Source organism: Leopardus geoffroyi, chromosome B4 (genome assembly GCF_018350155.1).
Source record: "Leopardus geoffroyi isolate Oge1 chromosome B4, O.geoffroyi_Oge1_pat1.0, whole genome shotgun sequence".
Taxonomy (NCBI): domain Eukaryota; kingdom Metazoa; phylum Chordata; class Mammalia; order Carnivora; family Felidae; genus Leopardus; species Leopardus geoffroyi.
In genome coordinates, this window is record NC_059341.1 from 112,133,445 (window position 1) to 112,155,821 (window position 22,377).

The window sequence follows — 22,377 nt, forward strand, 5'->3', positions numbered from 1 at the left end:
ATCACTTCCAGGAATTTTTATTAAGAAAATGATTGGGGGTTGGGCAGGGAGGGGGGTTTCCTGTTTGGCTCAGTCTGTAGAGCATGCGACTCTTGATCTTGGGGTCATGAATTTAAGCCCCATGTTGGGGGTAGAGTTTATTTACAAGGAAGAAAGAAAGAAAGAAAGAAAGAAAGAAAGAAAGAAAGAAAGGAAAGAAAGAAGGAAAGAAAGAAAAAGAAAAAGAAAATAATCAAGGGGGCACCTGGGTGGCTTAGTTGGTTGGGCATTAAACTCTTGATTTTAGCTCAGGTCATGATCTCACAGTTCATGGGTTCGAGCCCCAGGCTGACAGTGTGGAGCCTGCTTTGGATTCTCTCCCTCCTTCTCTCTCTCTGTTCTTCCCCACTCTCTCTCTCTCAAAATAAATAAATAAAATTAAAGGAGAAAAAAGAAGAAAAATGACCAAGGAATTTTACCAGGGCTGTTTATAAGAGGAAGAAATAACAATCTAGGAGACTCGCAGTAGCAGATTGGTTATATTTAACAATTAATTAATGCAGCCTTTCAAAGGTATACATTGATATCAAAAGCTATTGACCATATATTTAAAAGAAAAGGAAAGTTTCCATGTTTGTAAAAAAAATGTATTTGTATATACCTATCTATATGTATCTACGTGTTTAAAATAGATAATCTCACCACATTGGATTATTGATTGCCAATCCTTTTTGTTGACTATGTTTTGTGATTTTTCTCTGATGAGCACAATGAGAAATTTGCAACGAGAAAACAACACAAGAATATGCTCAATGTTTGTGTGGCAACTTTAGTTTTTTTGTGATTCTCAAGATGTCCTGCAGCGTCAGCCCCTCTGAGCTTCCTTACATGTAAAGCAAACCCTGGTTAAGTCACAGGTGGCTACATTCTTACCTACACTCCCCGGTCAGCCACACTATTCCCACTAAAAGCACCGCAACTAAAATTAATGGGATATTTTTATCTATATGATAATTTCCTTTAAAATACTTTAGTACAGGGGGCGCCTGGGTGGCTCAGTAGGTTAAGCGTCCGACTTCAGCCAGGTCACAATCTCACGGTCCGTGAGTTTGAGCCCCGCGTCAGGCTCTGGGCTGATGGCTCAGAGCCTGGAGCCTGTTTCCGATTCTATGTCTCCCTCTCTCTCTGCCCCTCCCCCGTTCATGCTCTGTCTCTCTCTGTCCCAAAAATAAATAAACGTTGAAAAAAAAAAAAAAAAGCTCTATATAATACTTTAGTACAGGGCAGCCTGGGTGGCTCAGTTGGTTAAGCATCTGACTTCAGCTCAGGTCATGATCTCACTGTTTGTGAGTTCCAGCCCCGCATCGGGCTCTGTGCTGCTGACAGCTCAGAGCCTGGAGACTGTTTTGGATTCTCTGTCTCCGTCTCTCTCTGACCCTCCCCTGCTGGTGTGCTCTCCCCTCCGCTCAAAAATAAATAAAAAACATTTAAAAACTTAAAAAAATAAAAAATAAACAAAACAAAATAAAACAAAATAAAATAGTATAGGTCCTTTGTGTGGGAGCATTAACTCTAATCAACAATGCAAGGGGTGACTAATTAGCATGTGGAGAGTCTGGATTGAAATCAACACCATATGGTTGGTTCTAGCACAGAGAGTATACTTACATGAATCAATACCTATGGGTAGTTAATTGACATGAGATGTTAGAAACACTGTTTATGGTGAAATTGTGAGTTAGCAGTGGTGAAACAGGACCCATTGACCTTGCACGGGCCATGTGCTCATGGCCACACTCACTCAGATCTGGGTCTTTCAGCCCTGGGTCCCTCCACTCGATGGAGGACCCTCTTGCCTCATCTAACTCAAATGTCACCTATATAATCCTATGAGTATGTCAGCAGGTCCGCATCAAGTAAGATGGTTTTCTGGTAAGATGCTGGTTGACGTGCCTAGTAGCAGAGAGGGAGCTGTCCAAAGCCATGAGTGTTCACGCCTGCCTGCTTGCCAGCTAAAATGTGTGCATATGTTTGCTTGTTTGTTTTAAGTAAACTCTACTCCCAGTGTGGGACTTGAACTCATGACTACCAAGATCAGGAGTCGCACGCTCTCCCTACTAAGCCAGCCAGGTGCCCCTGTGTGCACATGTCTGACCTATTTGCTCTGCGACTTGCTTGGATCATGACATACCAACTAGTTCAGATCAAATAATGCCCACTGGCTTGTTAGAAGAAACTGCAGTTTACCAGGAAGTACCTCATAGTGTTTTCCTCTTCTTTTTTTAGTCTTTATTTATTTTTGAGAGACAGAGTGTGAAAGGGGGAGGGGCAGACAGGGAGACACAGAATCAGAAGCAGGCTCCAGGCTCTGAGCTGTCAGCACAGAGCCTGACGCAGGGCTCGAACTCACAAACCGTGAGATCATGACCTGAGCTGAAGTCGGACGTTTAACTGACTGAGCCACCCAGGCGCCCTAACCAGGAAGCACCTCATAATCTCCGTTGACCAGATTGATTTAGGCCATTTGTTACAAATAGAAATAATCATATCATTTAATACATATAATGGACATTTTCGCAGTAATATATAAGGTGGATATGTACGCATATTTAGAGAATTTTACTACTTTTTTTGACTTGATGTACGTAATTTAAGTTTAAAACAATTTTTTAATGTTGATTTATTTTTGAGAGGTAGAGTGAAAGCAGGGGGAGGAGCAGAGAAAGAGGGAGACACAGAACCTGAAGCAGGCTTCAGGCCCTGAGCTGTCAACACAGAGCCCAACGCGGGGCTCGAACCCATGAACCATGAGATCATGACCAGAGCTGAAGTTGGACACCTGAGCCACCCAGGCCCCAGCATAATTTAAGTTTTAAAAGTGTGCTGCCTATGACATAGCTTTAAGACAACCCTCAGTCATCCCTCTTTTAACCAGATTGCTGTCCCAGACTCCTGCTCTATAGGGATTCTGGCACTTCCCCCGCCCCCACAGGGGATTCTGAGTACTCTTTAGAGGGCCATCTGCCTTGTTTCCACAATGTGCCACTTACCTTTGAAACAGCTGCTCCAGAATTCAAATTTCCAGCCCCAAGTTGTCATTTCTCTGATCCATTTGCTACTTCTGCACTATTAATGTTTGGATTATACTAGATAAATTTGGAGGTTAAAATTGATTCATGCAAATGGATGACTGAATAAGCAATAAAAACATGACCTGGAATAATCTCATGGTTGATATGGCAAAAACATGTTTTATAATCTGTTTAACAGCAAACTTGATACTTCCTGAATGTGTCAACCATCACGCACCCTTTTTTTGTTAACAGGGAGAAAAAGGAAAACCATATTTTTCTTCTCAATCACACTCAAGGAAATTGTTAAATGAGAAAATCTGGTTGTCCTCAGTAATTCACTTTCTTATGCTTTTCTTTTCATCCTGTCTTTTAAAAAATCATCTCCTTGTGCAAGACTGGAGCAAAGACAACTCTCATCCTTGGAATGGTAGCATTTAACCTCATTTGTTATTTGAAATATACCTGCCTGATTCTGACCAGAAATCCAAATGAGCATTGCCAATAATGGGACAGGTTGACATTATGTTCCTTTAGTATGACACACAGAGAGGAACACAACACCACTTCCATGATATTCCTGGCAAAATGCATATACTATCAGAAAGAAACATCATACAAACCCATCCTGAGGGAAATTCTACAAAACAACCAGTGTGAGGTCTGCAAGAATATTGAGGTCATAAAAGATAAGGAAAGACTGAAGAATACCAAAGAGACATCAAAAGTAAATGTGACACATTATCCTGGATTGGGTCTAGAAAGGGAAGAAACAATTTTTTTTTTCTGTACATAACAGAACAACAGGTGAAATTTGAATGGGGTGGGTGGATTGCATGGTGATACTGTATAAATGTCAACTTCCTTCTTTTGATGGTCGGACTATGATTATGTAGGAAAATGTCCTTGTCTCCTAGTAAATACACATTGACATTCCTAATGGGAAGTTTCTAGTGTGACATTTTGTGTCTGCAACTTTTAATTATTTCAGGAAAAGAAATGGGGGGGGGGAGAGAGAGATGATAGATGACACAGATGGATAGAAAATGGATGGGTGGATGGATAAATAGCTGATAGATAGATATGAATGAATAGATATATAAAGAATGATAGATATATAGATGTTGATAAAGCAAAAGTGGCAAGATATTAGCAATTGGAAAACTGGGGTAAAAAAGTATATGGCTTGGTGTTCCTGGGCGGCTCAGTCAGTTAAGCGTCTGACTCTTGATTTTGGCTCAAGTCATGATCTTACGGTTCGTGAGATTGAGCCGCGCATCAGGCTCTGCACTGACAGTGCAGGACCTGCTTGGGATTCTCTCTCTCCCTCTCTGTCTGTTTCTCAAAATAAATAAATAAAAACTTTTAAAAAACTAAAAAAAAAAAAAAAAAAAAAAAAAAGGAATATGGCATCAGGGCACCTGGCTGGCTCAGTTGGTGGACAATGCAACTCTTGGTCTCTTGATCTCAGGGTAAATAAAAATTTTTTTAAAAAAAGTATATGGCTTCATATTATTTTCAACTCTTGAAATTATTTTAAAACAAAAAGTAAAAAAGAAAAGAAATATTAAAGAGTTTTATAAGGCAACAGCCATTAGGTTATTTGCCATTAGTCTTTTGATTATTTTTTAAGCTTTTAAAACAATTTTTGTTAACATGTATTCATTTTTGAGATTGAGAGAGGCAGAGCATGAGCAGGGAAGGGACAGAGAGAGACACACAGAATCTGAAGCAGGCTCCAGGCTCTGAGCTGTCAGCACAGAGCCTGACACAGGGCTCGAACTCACAGACCATGAGATCATGACCTGAGCTGAAGTCGGACGCCCGACCCACGGAGCCACCCAGGTGTCCCAAATTTTTAAGCTTTTTAAAAAATTTATCTATTTATCTTGAGAGAGACAGAGAGCATGCGAGTGTGGGCGGGGGGGGGGGGTGCGGTGGTGGTGGCGCGGAGCAGAGAGAGAGAGGGAGAGAAGGAGAATCCCAAGCAGGTTCCACGCAGTCAGTACGCAGAGCCCGATGTGGGGCTCAAACTCACAAAACCGTGTGATCGTGACCTGAGCCAAAATCAGGAGTTGGACATTTAACCAACTGAGCCAGCCAGGTGCCCCACCATCATTACTCTTAAAATAAGAATGTTCACTATCACCATAAAACATGGCATATATCTCCATCTATATTATTATATAGAAGATACAGATGGACAGCATCTATCTCTATCTGTCTTGTATATGTACATGTGTATAATTTGCCTGGGATTCTGCAGATCTGCTGAATCAGAACACGGGGGCGCTCTGAGGGTGATGATGGCTCACAGCCAGCATGGCACATCACCCTTGACGCAAGTCTTGTCAGCTTCTGCTTCCTGTCTTCTCTCGCGTCCTATTTCACTCCCTAAGGTGTAAGCGCCTGATGATGAATGGCTCAGGAGAGCTGCCCAGACTGTGTTCCTCGAAACACTAGTGTGTCCTCAGAAAACAAAGGAAGATGAAACCAGAAACTCCATCTGGTCTCAGGTCATGATCTCGCAGGTCATGAATTCAAGCCCCGCGTCAGGCTCTGTGCTGACAGCTCAGAGCCTAGAGCCTGCTTCAGATTCTGTCTCTCTCTCTCTCTCTCTTTCTGCCCCTCTTCCATTCGTACTCTCTCTCTCTCTCTCTCAAAAATAAACAAAACATTAAAAAATAAATAGGTTTTTTTTTTTGAAGTTTAGTTGACAAACTTTCTGGACATTTATAATACGGATTCATTTATAAATGTTTTACAAATGATTGCCTTCTGTGTAATTGGATATTTTGCAAACATTTTTGGCCATGGAATGCTCTCCCTCCCTTTTAACGGTGATCACATAACATCCAGTGACACTTGTGTCTCTCCTGGCTTCCTTACTCCCAAGGGTGTGCACACCATTCAGGATGCTGAAGAGAGCCGCCTAAAGGTGGCCGGGCTTCAGGCAGGACTCAGCACAGGACATCTGTGGTTCTCACAGCTCTGCCTTCTTGCATGTGTCCCTTTTATCCACAGGGTGACTTCCCTTGTGCGAATTGTGCAATTTCAAGGTACCGTGAGTGGCACCTGGGTCTGATGTTCCTCCCTTCAGAGTCAGGCAAAGAATAGATCGTACATGTCCTGCTCAGACTGGCCCCGATCCATCCCCAGATCTAGGGAAACCATCCAGGGCTCACCCTGTGGCTGTGAGGGTCCCTCTCCATCTGGTGGCTGCACAAAGGATAGGTGGATAGGATGGATGTTTGGCGGAGGGTAACAGAATGTTCTCTGCTGTCAGTGCAGAGCCTGATGTCGGGCTCGAACTCACCAGCCATGAGATCATGACCTGAGCCCGAAATCGAGAGTCGGCCGCCGAGCTGACGGAGCCCCCCGGGCGCCCCCGCAAAGTGGACTTCAGACAGCAGAGAACCGAGGGCATTGCGCCTGGCTCAGGTACACCTCTCCTTACACGGAGCCTCCCAGAAGCTCACCGGCTCCTCAGGTGGCTCTACACCTCAGGTCAGCCTGTCCCTGGGTGGGAAGAAGGGGCCGCTGTGTGTGGTCCCCTCCTCCCAGGCTGGAGCTCGAGGGCGGCCGCAGACCCGCCACCCAGCTGCTGCTCCCCGAGGAAAGGATAAGCATGGCAGTGCACTGAGTTGCCTTGTCCATTGTTTTTTCCTCTGTTTATTCCTGTGCTTTCCCACCATTGAGTTTGTCTTTCTCCTTGGGGCCACCCAGATTTCCTCCAGCCCTGGCCTCTAGGAGCACACCTATTCAGGACACTTCTGAAAAGACCACTGAACACAGATTGCTCGCCAGTCCCACAGCCCCCCCCCCCCCACCCCATTGAATTCCAAAGGTTATTTTCTTTAAGCCTTCATCTCGACCTTTTGCCTCATAATTTTGAAGTAAAATCCTTCTCGAGACGGGTCCTCACCAAGTGCTAAGAACTAAACAATGAGGCATTATTCCACTAGTGGTGGTTTCCAAATAGCATTGGCGAAGTCGAGTGTGTGTAAGTGACTTAGCAGGGGTCAGCCAGGCTGCAGCGGAGGAGACTCGAGTGGGAGGTAAACCTCCGAGCTTTAGCCTGAGCTAATGCAAGCGAGGAACAGAAAATTAACAGAGGTCGAGTTTTCCTTCTTTTCTTGTGAACTCGTTACCGTCATAAGTCCAGTGCTTTCATGTAACTCTAGCTGGCTCTGAAGGTGGGCCATCCCTCATTCATCACTCAAAGGACGTGACAACTTCTAGGGCTCAGGCCTGCTCACTGTAGGACGGCGCCCGGCGCCCGACCCACGACAGATGCCCAGTGAGGTGTTCTCTCTCCGCTTCCTTCCTCCTCTGTCTTTCTTGACCCAAAGCGCTGCCCAGGAAGAAAAGATCCAAGCAATCACCGAAAATTAATAGCAAGTGACTCCCACAGCTGCTCTCCTGTTACCCTTCTTACAATCATCAGTCTCTTATAATTAGGTCACCGCCTAATTCATCTGATAAATTACTATATACACACGTACTTTTAATGTGAGCTCTTCGACAGCTCAGTTCAAAATAATGACAAGAGCTGAGAATCTCGGGCTTTCTCCTCATCATCAAGTGCTTGCTCCTGTCTTAAGTCAACCCAAAAGGTGAATTGGGTTTGAGAGTTTTTAGGGTCACTTTGGGGTACAAGTGATCCTGTAAAGCCTACAGTTTGTCAAATATCTGCCTCAGAGAAGAGTCAGAGCCTTGCAGTTCTGAAAGTCTCTTGAGGCTCAAGATTCTTCAAGGCCACCTTAGACATGGGAGACTCCTCTGGTCCCAGAATTCCTTCTGCATCTAACAGTTCAGCTGATGCAAACCACAGGTTGACAGAGTCTCAGGGTGGGAAATGATCTTCAATGCACTGTTCTCTATTCTAAGTTACACATTCCCTGCCAAGTGGTAATCTAGCCTTCTTTAAAACATCTCCAGGAAGAAACTACTCTCTATTTCTTTTTTTCTTAATTGTTTTTAATGTTTATTTATTTTTGAGACAGAGAGAGACAGAGTGTGAGTGGGGAAGGGGCAGAGAGAGAGAGAGAGGGAGACACAGAATCCGAAGCAGGCTCCAGGTTGTGAGCTGTCAGCCCAGAGCCTGAAGCGGGGCTCGAACTCGTGAACCTTGAGATCATGACCTAAGCCAAAGTCGGATGCTCAACTGACTGAGCCACCCAGGTGCCCTGGAACTACTCTCCATTTCTAAAGGAAGTCCGTCTTGCTTTCAGATAGTACTGATTGTTTGAAAGTATTCCTTGGATCTGGTTAAAGTCTACTTTTCTATAGTTTCTACCTCCTTCTACTTCCTGAAATAATTTTTTAAATATCCAGAGTTTCTATGTAGCAAATACATAAGTTTCAAATACCTAGAGCCTGCTAGCTCCTACAGAAGAGCTATGGTTGAGCAGGTGGGCTTGCCGTGTTCCCCCATTCCTAGCCACGGGGAGCAACATACTTTCTTGTACCTAAGTGGCCATGTTCTGTGTGCCTCCACAGTTCTGGTCTACCTATGGGCTGATCCATGGCCAATGGGAAGCCCAGCACAAGTGTTTGTCTCACTAGGGATGATGATGATTAAATTCACCAATGAAAATGTTTCTCTCAAGAATTTGGGCTGGAAAAGTGGGGAGACATCAGTCAGATGGTACCATCAGCAAAGCAGAGACAAAACAAAAGTAGCTAAGTCATGTTAGTGCTGAAGCACCAAGAGTCGGTTACCTGTTCCCTGACACTAGTTACCTGTAATTATGACGTACTCTATCAATACAGTTCACATCCTGCGCTAGATCAAAGTTCTAGGCTCAGTTAGGCCCGGCTAAACCACATTTCCTTTTTTCCGACAAACTTGACTGGGAGCTCTTCCTGGGTTGCCATAATTCCCAGCACTGTATCTGAGATTCCCGCCTGCTTTATTTTCACATAGTCTTCTAAAAATTTCTGCATTATCTGAAATGAACCAAATGAGTCTCTAATGCTTGAGCCTACAGAATTTAAGTAAGAGTTCTCACATCTCCCAAGTCTCTTCTCCGGGCTAAAGATTGCCGCACATTTGAACGATCACTATGAAATGGCTTCCAATCTCTTCAGCTTCTCTGCCTCTCTTTGTCCCATCTCCTGTCTCTGAATTTCTAAGCGCCTCCCCCGCCCCGCCATTTTCTCACCTCCAAAAGCCAGCATCACAAATGAAGCAGATCAAATGGCAGCCTATCCTAAGCATGTCCTGTGTGTCTCCAGCATAAGCACACGTGTATGAAATCAAGTGTGCATCTCTTTCCATTTCTGGAATGAACTGCAGGAAGATTTCCTTACTTGATCACCCCATGAAACCCAAGGGTTGTTGAAATCAAACCTGTGAAACGAATTAAAATGGATGATTATTGGGGCACCTGGGTGGCTCCATCGTTTAAGCGACTGACTCTTGATTTTGGCTCAGGTCATGAGGTCAGGGTTCATGAGATCGAGCCCCATGTTATGTTGAGCTCTGCACTGACAGCACAGAGCCTGCTTGGGATTCTCTCCCTCCCTCTCTCCCTTTCTCTGTCCCTTCCAACTCTCTCTCTCTCTCTCAACATCAATAAATAAACTTAAAAAAATTTAAAAAAAAATAAAATGGATGATTATCTGCATGCTTTTAAAGGGAATATGGTGTGGAGGCTTCTATTCATCCCCTGACTACCCCTTTTCATTGGATGAGATTATCAAAAGTACAGGCTCGCATTTCAATTTACTTAGGTAGTGTTGGGAAAAGAAGTTAAAAAAAATCTAAGCTCCAGATAATGTGTTTAAGTCGATTTTCTGAAAGAAAATGTAAATGTTCTTATGTGTATCCACTTTTTTGGCTGCAAGCTATAGAAAACCTCATAATTACATAAACCATAGGACATTGTTTACAGGGGTATCTAAAACTGGGTTCAGGCTTTGGTGATTGTTGTTGTTTCTGTTTGGTTTTCCACTCAAGGTTAGAATCTGTAATCCTGTCTCCAGTATTTTGCTTGACATTTGCACATAACTGTGTTTAGGACTGAAAATCCTGCAAATCTTGAGCCACCAGAAGACGCCCCTTCTATCTCATTGGTCAGGGCACAGGCACTTGGCCAATCTGAGCTATAAGGGAAGGAAGGAAGTGAGTTTCTGGCAAAGGAAAGTAGGATTGTCATGACCAGGCAAAGCGTCTGCTTCAGTGTGCTCAGAAGGTTTAAAAATAGAGTTTTATTTTATTACAACAGTTAGCATATAATTATTAAAGAAAGTTTGGAAAATAGAAGAAAAAAAAATTCCCTAAGGCCCCTAACCAAAGTCTTCTCTCAATGCACTATTTTAACACCATTCTAATCATATTGTACACAGAGTATGATTTTCCTGTCCATTTTTTTTCAGCTAACATATGATTATTTTAAAGCTTCATGGTTTTTTTTTAGAGCTTTATGGTTTTTAACATACATTTACCATTTTGAAATAAAATCTATATTAAAGGAGGCAGCATAGAACAGAGGAAAGAGGGCTGGCTCAGGAGCAAAGAGATTGTGCTATGTCCTGGGTTCTGGCACCCGTTTGTCACTTTATTTCCGTTTCCTCAAGACAAAGAGCTATGTTTCCTTAGACCTACCATTTCCGAGTCTACAAGGTCTTGACAGCTGTACCTTTAAGATACACAAGCCCCACTGTTCAGACACTGATGCAACATAGCGCCAGGCCGCGGAGCCAAGCAGACAGGTGAACTGGGAGGCTGCAGCCATGTGAAACTGGATGGCCAGCATAGAAGAACACAGAATACATAATATACGACAATAATGTAATACCAGAGCTTCCGATTTTTGAACAGACCCCAGAAATCTGGATTTTCATGTGAAATTGTTTCATTTTTTTAAAAAATTTTTAATTAAAAACATTTTTTTTGGTTTTAAGAATTTTTTTAATGTTTATTTACTTTTGAAAGAGAGAGAGAGAGCCAGCATGAGTGGGGGAGGGGCAGAGAGAGAGGGAGACACAGAATCCGAAGCAGGCTCCGGGCTCTGAGCTGTCAGCACAGAGCTTGACATGGGGCTCGAGCTCACAAACCACGAGATCATGACCGGAGCTGAAGTCAGACGCTCAACCGACTGAGCCACCCAGGCGTCCCCGAAATGGTTTCGTTGTTAAGTCTCGGTACCTACTCTGAAATACTGCAGAGCTGGACCAAAACGTGTCTGCCGAGTGCTGGGTGGCAACCCCAGCTGGACCAGCTGCCGACTTGATCGACACCAGGTAAAAGGACATACAGAGGGGAGTTGCGAGGACCTGCTTGTAAGACATGCTGGCTATACAGCAACTGGGTTATGAGTCTAAAACACCGAATGCTTATAAGAACGGTGAATAAAAATAGGATTTTATCGGGGTGTCTGGGTGGCCCAGTCGTTTGATCGTCCCAGGCTCGCTGCTCTCAGCCTGTCAGCGCAGGGCCTGCATCGGATCCTCTGTCCCCCTCTCTCTCTGCTCCTTCCCCGCTTATGCTCTCTTTCTCAAAAATAAATAAAACATTAAAAAAAAGTTTATTTTTTATTTTTTTTTTAAATATGCATGTACTTATTATTTTTTTTTTCAACGTTTATTTATTTTTGGGACAGAGAGAGACAGAGCATGAACGGGGGAGGGGCAGAGAGAGAGGGAGACACAGAATCGGAAACAGGCTCCAGGCTCTGAGCCATCAGCCCAGAGCCTGACGCGGGGCTCGAACTCACGGGCCGCGAGATCGTGACCTGGCTGAAGTCGGACGCTTAACCGACTGCGCCACCCAGGCGCCCCTAAAAAAAAGTTTTAATAGGATTTTATCATCTCCGGTTTTTTACATTTGCAGTATAATTACTTCCTGTTGCTTATTCCAAAATCCCCCTGGGTATGAGCTGAACTTCCAAGTGCTCTCTTGAATGTGTACTGTTTTGGACCCTCCTTGGACACAACTCCTTTCATATGTATTTTTCATGATCTCATCTGGTTCCAAATCAAGTCCTGTGTCTTTTGCCTTAATCATGAAGTTCATGGAGAAAATGGAAAGGAAAGTGATGAAAGTCTCGGACAGGTGTTCCCTTGAGTAGGAACTGCTGTCTCAAGTGGCTTATTCTCTTCTGGCCCCTAATGTGGGGTCTTCCGTCCCTCCTTATTAGAGAAAGAATGATCAGCATCACAGTGGTGGGGAGTGCCCGCACCAGGCAGTTCTGACTCTCCACTCGCTGAGAGCAATGCCAAAGGAGGATTTGACAACTTTGAACTTTTTCTTTCTTTTTTTTATTTTGAGAGAAAGAGACATAGCATGCAAGCAGGGGAGGGGCAGAAAGAGATGGAGAGAGAGAGAGAGAGAGAGAGAGAGAGAGAGAGAGAATCCCAAGCAGGCTCTGCACTGTCAGCACACAGCTGGATGTGGGGCTCGAACCCACAAACTGTGACATCATGACCTGAGCCGAAACCAAGAGTCAGATGCTTAACCGACTGAGCCAACCACGCGCCCGGACAACTTTGAACTTTTTATGTGATTTTTGTGTTTGACACGGTTGTTATTAAGTGAGTTCTAAAAAAGCAACAGCCCCCTCCAAGAACATCGGGTTTCTAAATGATTCATCTTCTCACAGACCTTGATATTCAATCCAGGTGTAGGAATAAACAGCATAGCCCTCGGGGTCTATCCTTGGGGCTTGGAAAGGCTTCAGTGAAATTCGATAGCAGAAGGCCCAGGCTCTTGGCCGACTTTCTCTTTGTTCTACTAACTTTTTATCTCTGAAAAGCAAAGGGATTTCCTTTGGGGATTAAGCGGAGGAAACAACCTGAGGTGTCGATAGTGTTTCACTAGAATTAGGAGACGCAAAGGTATCCTCAAGTCCAGGGAGCAAGAAGCCCTTTCCCCCAGTCTTGGGCCTCCTCCCTCTCTCCCCAGCAGGGGTCCACAGCCCCTGCCCCATCGAATTTCTCTCTCTCCTTTCTCGGGGGCACAGGAAGATCTGGGGCAAACACAGAGGAGTCCCATCCCACAGTCCCGACATGCTGCCTTTCCCCCCTCCTTTTGTATTTTACAAAGTCATTTTGTAACAGATATTTAAAAATCAGTAAATGCCATTCCCATTCCTGCCAGGTCATGGTTTATGAGCCACTGAAAGGAACAGAGGTAGAACAAGGCAGCTGATGAATTTTCTTTACGATCCATTTGTGCCAAGAACGTGAGAAAGAGAAGAGTTTCCTGCTCACAGAAGGCCAGTGTGCTGCCCTACAAGTTTGTCCTGGTCCCACTTTTGATTCCAAACCGGAAGCCTGCAGAAGGATGAGGGTGCGACAGTCAAGGAAATGATCTGTGTCAGAGCATCTACACTAACGCCCGATCTACCCATCACCTGTCAACGCAAGGCCAGATAAAAAGTGCATACGTACTGCTACTCGAGAGCCATGAAAAAACTGAAATACACAATTATATAAATTACATCTATCACATTTGTTTCTCCGATTTTTTCGCGCTGACTGGTGGCTGACATTTACTTTAAACATGTTCAATCAAGGGGCGCCTGGGTGGCTCAGTCTGTTGGGCGGCTGACTTTGGCTGAGGTCATGATCTCACAGCTCATGAGTTCGAGCCCCACATCGGGCTCTGTGCTGACAGCTCAGTGCCCAGAACCTGCTTCAGATACTGTGTCTCCCCCTCTCTCTCCCCCTCCCACGCTCATGCTCTCTCTCTCTCAAAAATAAACAAACATTAAAATTTTTTTTAAATGTTCGATCATAACCCGAATGAACAAATTCTGAGCTAGCCATGTTTTTACTGGATTACTTTTAAAGTAAAACAAGTTTTCTTCCTCCTTTAATGACTAACTTTAAAATTTTCAAAGGGCCAACTATTTTTCACATTTTTTGTTTGAACTTTGTTTTGTTTTCCTTTCACTTTATTATGATCACTCCTTACATTTTTAGGAAGATACATGGTACACCTTCATCATTTCGGTGGTATCCCACCTAATTTGACAGATTCATTTCTATTTGCATTTAAAAATACTCTCCTCTACATGTTGGGGCTTCTTCACTGGCCCAAATATTATTTTGTGGAGTTTAAGTTTTCTCTTTCATATTTTCTGTGTGATCAAACACTTTATTTTGTTATTTCTAATTGTATGATTTACTCTCTGGACATACGGAACATAGCGTTGTTACTTATCTGATATCACGTAGCCCAGAACATGGTCAAATTTTGTTTAAAAATACACTTAGACAAAAAAGAAAATTTTCTTACATTTCCATGTAGTTCTTTGTGTGTATGTTAAGGCTGCCTTATTAGTTTTGTGTAACACTATAACACTAATAAAATTCTACATCTATGGGGTGCCTGGGTCGCTCAGTTAAGTATCTGACTTCAGCTCAGGTCATGATCTTGCTGTCTATGAGTTCCAGCCCCATGTCAGTCTCTGGGCTGATAGCTCAGAGCCTGGAGCCTGCTTCAGATTCTGTCTCTCCTTCTCTCTGCCCCTCCCCTGCTCACACCTCTGTCTCTCTTTCTCTCAAAAGTAAACAAACATTAAAAAATGGGGAAAAAAATAAAATTCTACTTCTGTACAGTTGATATTCTCATTTGTGTTGCATTTCTGTCATTTTTTTCCCGCCATGTACTGTTTGCTTTATGAATTTAGAAATTTTACATGATTGGGCTATTTCCCTTACTGCTTTTGTTGTGAAATCTACTTTATTATGAGAAGAATCACAAATCGGAGACTTTATTTTTACTAGGAACATGTTTGAAAGTTGACTGGGAAGAAAATGCAACTTTTGTACTTTGCAAAGAAAAATACTTGTGCACACCCTCTCCACCCCCATTAACCTCCGCCTCTTGGCAAGCCACCGCCCTATTTTCCTAGTAAGCCCAAGCTGCCATTGTGTTACCTGACTGAGTCACAGTTGAGGCTTATGCAGGGCAAACTGGCAATTACACTGTGTTCCTAGATTCAGCGCACATTCATAAATCCCCTGGTGCATGGAGTCTAAAACCTCGTGACTTCATATGGCAAAAACATAGTGGAATACGAAGCATACAACGTCTTAAAGACACAATTCCACTTAAATATCTGTTCGAGACCCATCTATGCTTACCATCAAGTTTGCTCATGAGTTGAACATGATTATTCACCAACCTCCAAATAGGGGAATCATTTCGGCACCCAAATATTTCCACCCAGGGATAGAGGGTTCATCTTTCAATCCTCTTAGATGCACAGGATTTATCTTGGGAACAACAGACTCCAAGTTTGCTCCTCACGGGAATGAAATGTTAAGTGACGATCTGGATTGCTTTGTCTTTCAAGAAAAGGCAGAAAGCAAATAATACTTGTTCTCCAAATGTCAGAGGCCAAGGATAATATGAGTTCCGGGTAAGTCTTGGTCTTACTGGCACTTACTGGTTCACATTCCAGGCCCTTCTCCCACTTCCCATTTTTGCCCTGCCTTTATTGAGGGTAATTATGGCATTTGTATTCTCAGGCTGAATTCCTCTGAAGTTGCTCAGAGGCTAGCTTTTGGCCTGAACCTTGAGGTTTTCTGTGTGCGGAAGGCTAATTTCTTTTACGCATTTATTCTTTTTGTTGTACTTTTAATACATTAATTTTGGATTAAATATCACACTTCCATTCATTACCACGTCATACCTGTATCCTTGCCACAGTTACAGTTGAAATAGTATTGAAAATGCAGTCCGGGGAAACAAAATGATTAATAAATAGCAATAATACCCACCATGTATTGAGCACTTCACTCTGTGATAGCTACTGTGCTAATCTTCTCACAAACATAATTCAGTTGTTATTGTCACCATTTATAGGTAAGGAAACGCAGCTTTGTGAGTACCTTTCCTAAAGGTCACACAGCTAGGACCTAGCATGTCACTGTTAAGCTATGCAACAAACAGCAAGTCAGAGCAATGCCCCCTCTGCCCCAAACATCAAGCATCTAAATTGCTACCTATGCTATTTCTTCCAATCCCCTCGATCTAGTTTTTACTGCTTTTGGCTGGAAGTGGATTGAATAACAAACATTTTAAAAACACTCGAATCAATGAAAATTCTCATTTACTCCACAAGTATCTGCCGAGTTCCTGTGCACGAGGAGATGCGCTCGGTGGGGCATCTGAAGAGAGCGCTTGATTTTTGAGAACACAGAGCCACCGTGGAAGAGGCAGAATAGCACCTGTATTGCTGTCTACGTTGGCCCGGAGACACGCAGGGAATGAGTGGAAGTGAATGATTTCACACTGGGTGCTCAGGGAGGGCACCTCTGAAAAGGCAGGCTGTGAGCGGGGCTGGAATGTTATGAGGGGACAGTGTTCCAGGCAGAGAGAATGTCAAGTACAAATGCGCTCAGGTGGGAGCTGTTTTACTTCTTCAAACGCAGGCAAAGAGGCCGCTACGGCCAGAGGGCAGTGAGTAAGGGAGATCCAAGGCAGAAGGGAGAGCAGGTCCACGAGGAGGGGAGAGGGGTCACATCACTACTGTCAAGGCTTGAGCTTTGGATCCGAGTAGGATGGGAAGCCCTGAAAGGTTTTGAGCAGAAGAGCCACACATTTAAACTCGCTTTTCAGTGACCGCTCTGGCCTACTATGCGAGGAGGGCAGCAGGCAGGCAGGCCGGCCAGGAGGCACGTGTAGTTGTCCAGGTAAGGGGCAACGGTGGCTTGGGCCCTGGCAGGTGATGGAGACGAAATCTGCTGAAGGAATGGAATGTGAGGTGTGAGAGAAAGGAGGCAAGCCTAACTCTAAGGTCTTCGGGCGGAGCACCTGCCAGGAGAGATGGGTAGACTAGGGGAGGAGCTGGCTGGTGGCTGGGGGAGCAGAGTTTGGTTTCGGACATATTCAGAAAGGCCTACTAGTCTTCCAAGTGGAGGTGTTGATGAGGCAGTTGAATACACAGGACAGATGAGAGGCTGGAAATCGGATGAAGACCAAATAGAAGCTAGAAAAAGAGGGAAGAGATCATAAGTGACTCTCTTGAACAAGTTTCAAGGCACTAAAAATGTTTTTTTAACATTTATTTATTTTTAAGAGACAGAGACAGAGGACAAGTCAGGGAGAGGCAGAGAGAGAAGGAGACACAGAATCCGAAGCGGGCTCCAGGCTCTGAGCTGTCAGCACCGAGCCCGACGCGGGGCTCGAACTCACAAACTGTGAGATCATGACCCAAGCTGAAGTCGGACGCCCAACCGACTGAGCCACCCAGATGCCCCAGTTTCGAGGCATTTTAATTTACATCATCACTGTTTTTAGATCCCTTACAAAGGTCTGTGATGGCTGTAAAAATACGTGGGTGTCGTAAGAAGTGACTCTAGCTTCACCACTGGTTTCTACAGCGTGGGCCTTAGGCCAGCCAGCATCTACACCACCTGCGAGCTTCTTCAAGATGCAGACGGTTGGGTCCCAACCAACCTGGTGAGGCGTACACTCAGGGGACAGGGCCCCGGACACTTGGACAGATGCTCCAGGAGATTGTTATACACAGTTAAAGGTGCCTGAGCTGGATAAGACGTTTAGTATTTAATCATTTAGGAAGAAAGGAACTTTTTTTTTTTTAAAGGTAAAGTGTCTTTATTGTTTGAGGCTTAAGAAATTGTAAACAAAAAACATTATGACATTTCATTTCTTGGTCTTTTGTACAAGGTTATAAAAATACAATACCACTTAGTCTTTATAAACTCTTGAAAATGTCTACAAGTTCACACTTAGTACAATACAAAAAGGCACTTAAAACACAGAATGAGATGATTTTTTTAAAAACCACCTTATAGATATGATTGAAATTATTTGGGAAAAATTTATAAATACAGACTCGTACATAAATAGGATTTGACTTTTGCTTATTTTTCAAAACATTTTCCCCATGTTACCTACAGACAGCATAAATGTGACTGCCCTCTCCCACCTTCTTTGTTCTTAATTTAGGTTAACAGAAAAACAAGCTAATATTAATCTGTTTTTCTTCAATTTAATCCCTTGTTTTAGATAAAACAAAATTCTTAATTTGTAACCAAATCACCCTAAGCATTTTTTAGAATGCCAGGCTCAATTTCATTTTGTTTTAAATCACATTCATTTAAAAAAAAAATAGGAAGACAATGATGTGAATATTATACGGACTTATTACTCAGCTGCCAAAATCACCCTCAGCAACATTTCTGAAGCATGTGAATGTACATGTGTGTGTATTTGTAAATATCACCGTTGCATCTTTCAAGCTCCAGAGCTTACTGAAACCACTCTTAATGCCGGCTTTGTAAACCAGGGCATAGGTCTGGACACAACCCAAATCATTCAGTGCACTCATCTACGAGAGGAAAGACACGTGAGCTTCTCGCATTTTGAGCTCTTCATTTTTTTTCAGGTTGAGCAAAGGATAAGCCATGTACACCATAAGTTAAGTAACAACCCACCGCCCTGTGCCACGTATGTGCTGTTGCTAATTAAAATAAGCATGTTCTTGCTGTGGAAATTCTACACTTTGGGAATTTTGTAAGATCAGCATTTCAGGGCATTGTTAAGAAAGAATAAACATTTTTGAGCTAAAAGAAATATGCGTCAGAGCACTAACTCATTCTCTGCATACAGGATGCTGTTTTAGAGGTAACTGTATTACTTCACCCCAACGGTGTTGTTCACTAAAGAAACACATCCATTGCTTTAAGGAATTGCCTGAACGTGATTAACTGCAATGATTTAACAATGAAACTCAAAGATTTGATTACTTTCCTGGCAGGATTTGGACTATAAATGAAAACTGGCATTTAAAATAATATGGGGGAAAATATAGAGCCACTTGAATACTTACCACTTTATTACTGCAATTATAATCAGTAATGATTTGAATTAGTCCTTGACATTGATTTGTGTGTTTAAATTGGTCGTTAATTGTGCCTTTTCTGCCTTTGGTTCTGTTGCTCACCCTTTTAAGAGATGCCATGATCATTATAATCAGCACATGGTTGTGTTGCATGAAGGGAGCGTCTCGTACTACCTTCCCGAGCCTATGTACATGTGTTCGTTTATCATGCCTCTGCTCATACTTTTCTATTTAACTTTTCTGCTGGATAGCATTGAAAAGCCTGTGCTGATTTTCAAGGCAGTCTTTCAGCTTATCCTCTGTCAAAGTCAGTCGCTGCTCCAAGATTGAAACAGTCTGTAAAAGGAGGACAAAATAATCAATGCCTGGTGACCTGATGGTGAGGACGGTGATGGTAATCTCTGCATAGGGGATCCTTTTAGGAACTGGAATGTCCACCCTTTTGCCAGGAAGGGGCTCAAAATTAGCCCCAGAGCTTGTTCAGCTTCTGGGCTCTACCATGGGGCAAAAAGCACTAGCAAGCAATTTGAGGAAAAGATAAAATCTGACGCCTTTGGTGAGAAAAAAGATGAGGACTCTGTAGACCATTCTTGTCTGGCCTCCTAACGCACGGATGCCAGGGAAGAGGCCACACGAACTGTTCTAAGTGGGCTTTCATGCTACACGGCAGTGTGGGGAGTGGGGGCGGAACGCCACCCGCCCAGCCCACGGGCTCCTTAAATGTCATCACTGCCATTCTGGCACGATCAATCCATGATGGACCATAGCTGTACCACCCCAGGGAGCTGGAAACCTAGTTTACTTTGAAAATATTGTAATGACTGGCATAAGTTCTCACAGCCTGAAAATGGTAACAGCACCTCACAGGGTTGTTAGGAAGACTGGATGAAATAATGCACGTAAAATGCTTATGCTAGTGCCTGGCACCCAGGACTTGGTGAATCTTAGCTATTCTAACTCCTTTGGCTAATAAATGAGCTTCTGACTAAACACACACACACACACACACACACACACACACACACACACACGGCTACTTTTAAATGTGGCAAATCCAATTTTTTGTGATATTGACTACTTCATCTTTAATCTTTTCTATTTCTTTTAAACTTTTTATTCTAAAATAAAATGGATTCAGGAAGTTGCACAAAACACATGTCCCTTAGTGAATTCTCATGAGAAAAGTACCCTCATAACCAGCACCCAGGTCAAGAACTGGAACGCCGCCAGCCACCCCAGAGTTACTCCCAGGTGCCTCGTAGAGTCCCCACTTCTGTCCTCCCCCAATAGTAGCCACTTTCCTGACCAAATTATTTTCTTGTGTCTCTTTATGGTTTTATCTTTCAGGTGTACATCCCTAGACACTATAATTTCGTCTCACCCATTTGCAAAGTTTGACATGTCATTTAAAGTTCCTTTTAATCTACAGCTTCTCATCCCCTCTCCCTTTTTTTTCTTTATAATTTGTTTGTTGACAGACTCAGGCCATTTCAAGTAGAGTTTGCCTGTAGCACTGCCACCAGTCTGAAGGTGAAAAAGAGCACGCTGAGGGTACAGTCTGGTCCGTTTGGTTCTCTGTATGCTCTACAAATTGGCAGCTGGATTCAAAGGCTTGAGGAGACTCATATTAGGTCTGTAAGACTACAGATCTACTGAGATCTATAGATAAGACTACAGGTAGTGGTCTATTTTGTTAGAAGCCATGTTAATAAGGTTTGATCATTTCTTTTCTCGTGATGTTGGGAACTGCTCAATGCATAAATCTATTCATTCTTGAGGATGGTAAATGATGATATTCTAATCTCATCCTTTAAAAAAGTATTAGTTGGGATAATCCATTAATAAGAGACACTTTCCTCATCTACTACATGGCTATCCAGTACTAGAGTTCATATAAGAAAGGCAAAATAAATGCTTGGTTATTTTAGTCAGTAAGTTTCAAGATAATGAATTGATTCCCTATCACCCTCTGAAGGTAAACAATTTTTAAAATACCATTATTTACCAGCTTTTACTTTTATATTTCATACTATATATTATGACTAATTAAAAAATGATGCTGATAATATTTTTTACCATTTCTTGAGTACGTATACGGGCCAAGCATTTTGCCACATATTTTATACACATTATTCCAATCCCACTGAAGGGATTTATATGTATATTATCAATACCCTGAATACCGGTTAACTCCATTCATCTACCATATAAAATGTAATTTTATTTTAATTTATTTCTAATTACAGTTCAGTACAGATAGGTTATAAACACTGAGTTAGATGTTCAGTCATCTGTAATTAAAGTGCATCAGAACATGTTTATTTTACTTGCTACGTGCCCACAGATTCAGTGTTTCTATTTTGCAAGTGTGCTGGGCTTGCTTTTAACCTCTTTAATTGTAAAAAGAAAGCCAGCCTTTCAAAATTAAAAGGAACAGTCAATAAAGCTTAAAGTGATTCATTTAGCCTTGAATTGGGAGAGATGGATCATGAGGCTAAAAGAATAGAGAGTGGACAGACTCATTTGGAAGAGTCTCTAAGAACAACCTGACATCAAATGCAACAGTATAGGTGAAGAAGTTGGGGCAATATGGGAAATAAGCCAACCCAAACTAAATCTGAAAGGGAAACTGCCTTTAAAGGAAAGAAATGTCTGATAAACGCAGAGAAAGTCACCTCCAGCACAATATTGCAAAATGAAAATTGGTGATTTTAATATGAGTTTCATTGAACAAATCGTATGATGACTCCAAGTTCTCACCTGGCTCTTTCCCACATTCTGACAGGGCCCCAAATCCACATATATGCCCCTTGCCTCTAAAGGCTCTGAGATGTTATCCCTGGTTTTTAGTATTCATTTAATTAGTGGTTCTAAACCCTGGCCGTAGAACATAATCATATTGGTCAACGAGACAAATGTCAGGGCCTTACCCCAGACCAATGGCAATGGATTCTGTGGAGATGAGAATTGGCCATCTGTATGCTTTAGAACTGTCCAGGTGATTATAACGTACAGCAGTGATGAGAACAGAATGAGATGATTTCTATGCAAGAGCTATTCCAACATGAAATATGTATTATGGAAAAGTAATCGACATCTCTCCAGTTCACATTATAGCCTCTCTTTCTGTATAACTTATAACAAGGTCTGCTCATTCTACGTATTGCAGGAACAATAAGACTTCTTCAAAGGAAACAATCAGCAGAGCTGGAGGAGAAACCTTTGATGTATCCATTTCAACACACAACTTCTCTTAAGTGACATCTGTTATCTCCTGACCGAGAGTTGGAAGACCTTTGGTACATAAAGATCCATAGTGTACCTTCTTTACAAATGTAAAATGGCATCAACGGACAAGTTAAAATTCTAAAACAAGAATGCAAAAACTATAAAAACTATCACCTCCAGAAGAACACAACATCAATGTAAAAAGCTTTGAAATGAGGAAAGTTACATCTTGGACAGTGAGAATATCTGCTCCTTGCCTCTAAAGGGGAAGA

The 22,377-nt window shown here is 42.7% G+C and overlaps 1 protein-coding gene and 1 long non-coding RNA gene across 7 annotated transcripts in view; one reads left to right on the forward strand and one right to left on the reverse strand.

Annotated features, from left to right (window-relative positions):
• LOC123590653 overlaps positions 1–13,503 on the forward strand; it is a 48,447-nt gene extending 34,944 nt beyond the window's left edge. The window contains exon 2 of the long non-coding RNA XR_006708899.1: positions 13,156–13,503. This is a non-coding gene — a long non-coding RNA (uncharacterized LOC123590653). The remainder of the gene's footprint in view (positions 1–13,155) is intronic.
• Positions 13,504–17,614: 4,111 nt separating this feature from the next.
• The window catches only part of POC1B (POC1 centriolar protein B), a 98,848-nt gene continuing 94,085 nt past the window's right edge, over positions 17,615–22,377 (reverse strand). For all 6 annotated transcript variants that reach the window (XM_045466103.1, XM_045466107.1, XM_045466106.1 and 3 more), the window contains one exon: positions 17,615–19,213. In XM_045466103.1, the coding sequence (XP_045322059.1) occupies positions 19,109–19,213 (105 nt within the window). In that variant the 3' untranslated portion in view covers positions 17,615–19,108. The remainder of the gene's footprint in view (positions 19,214–22,377) is intronic.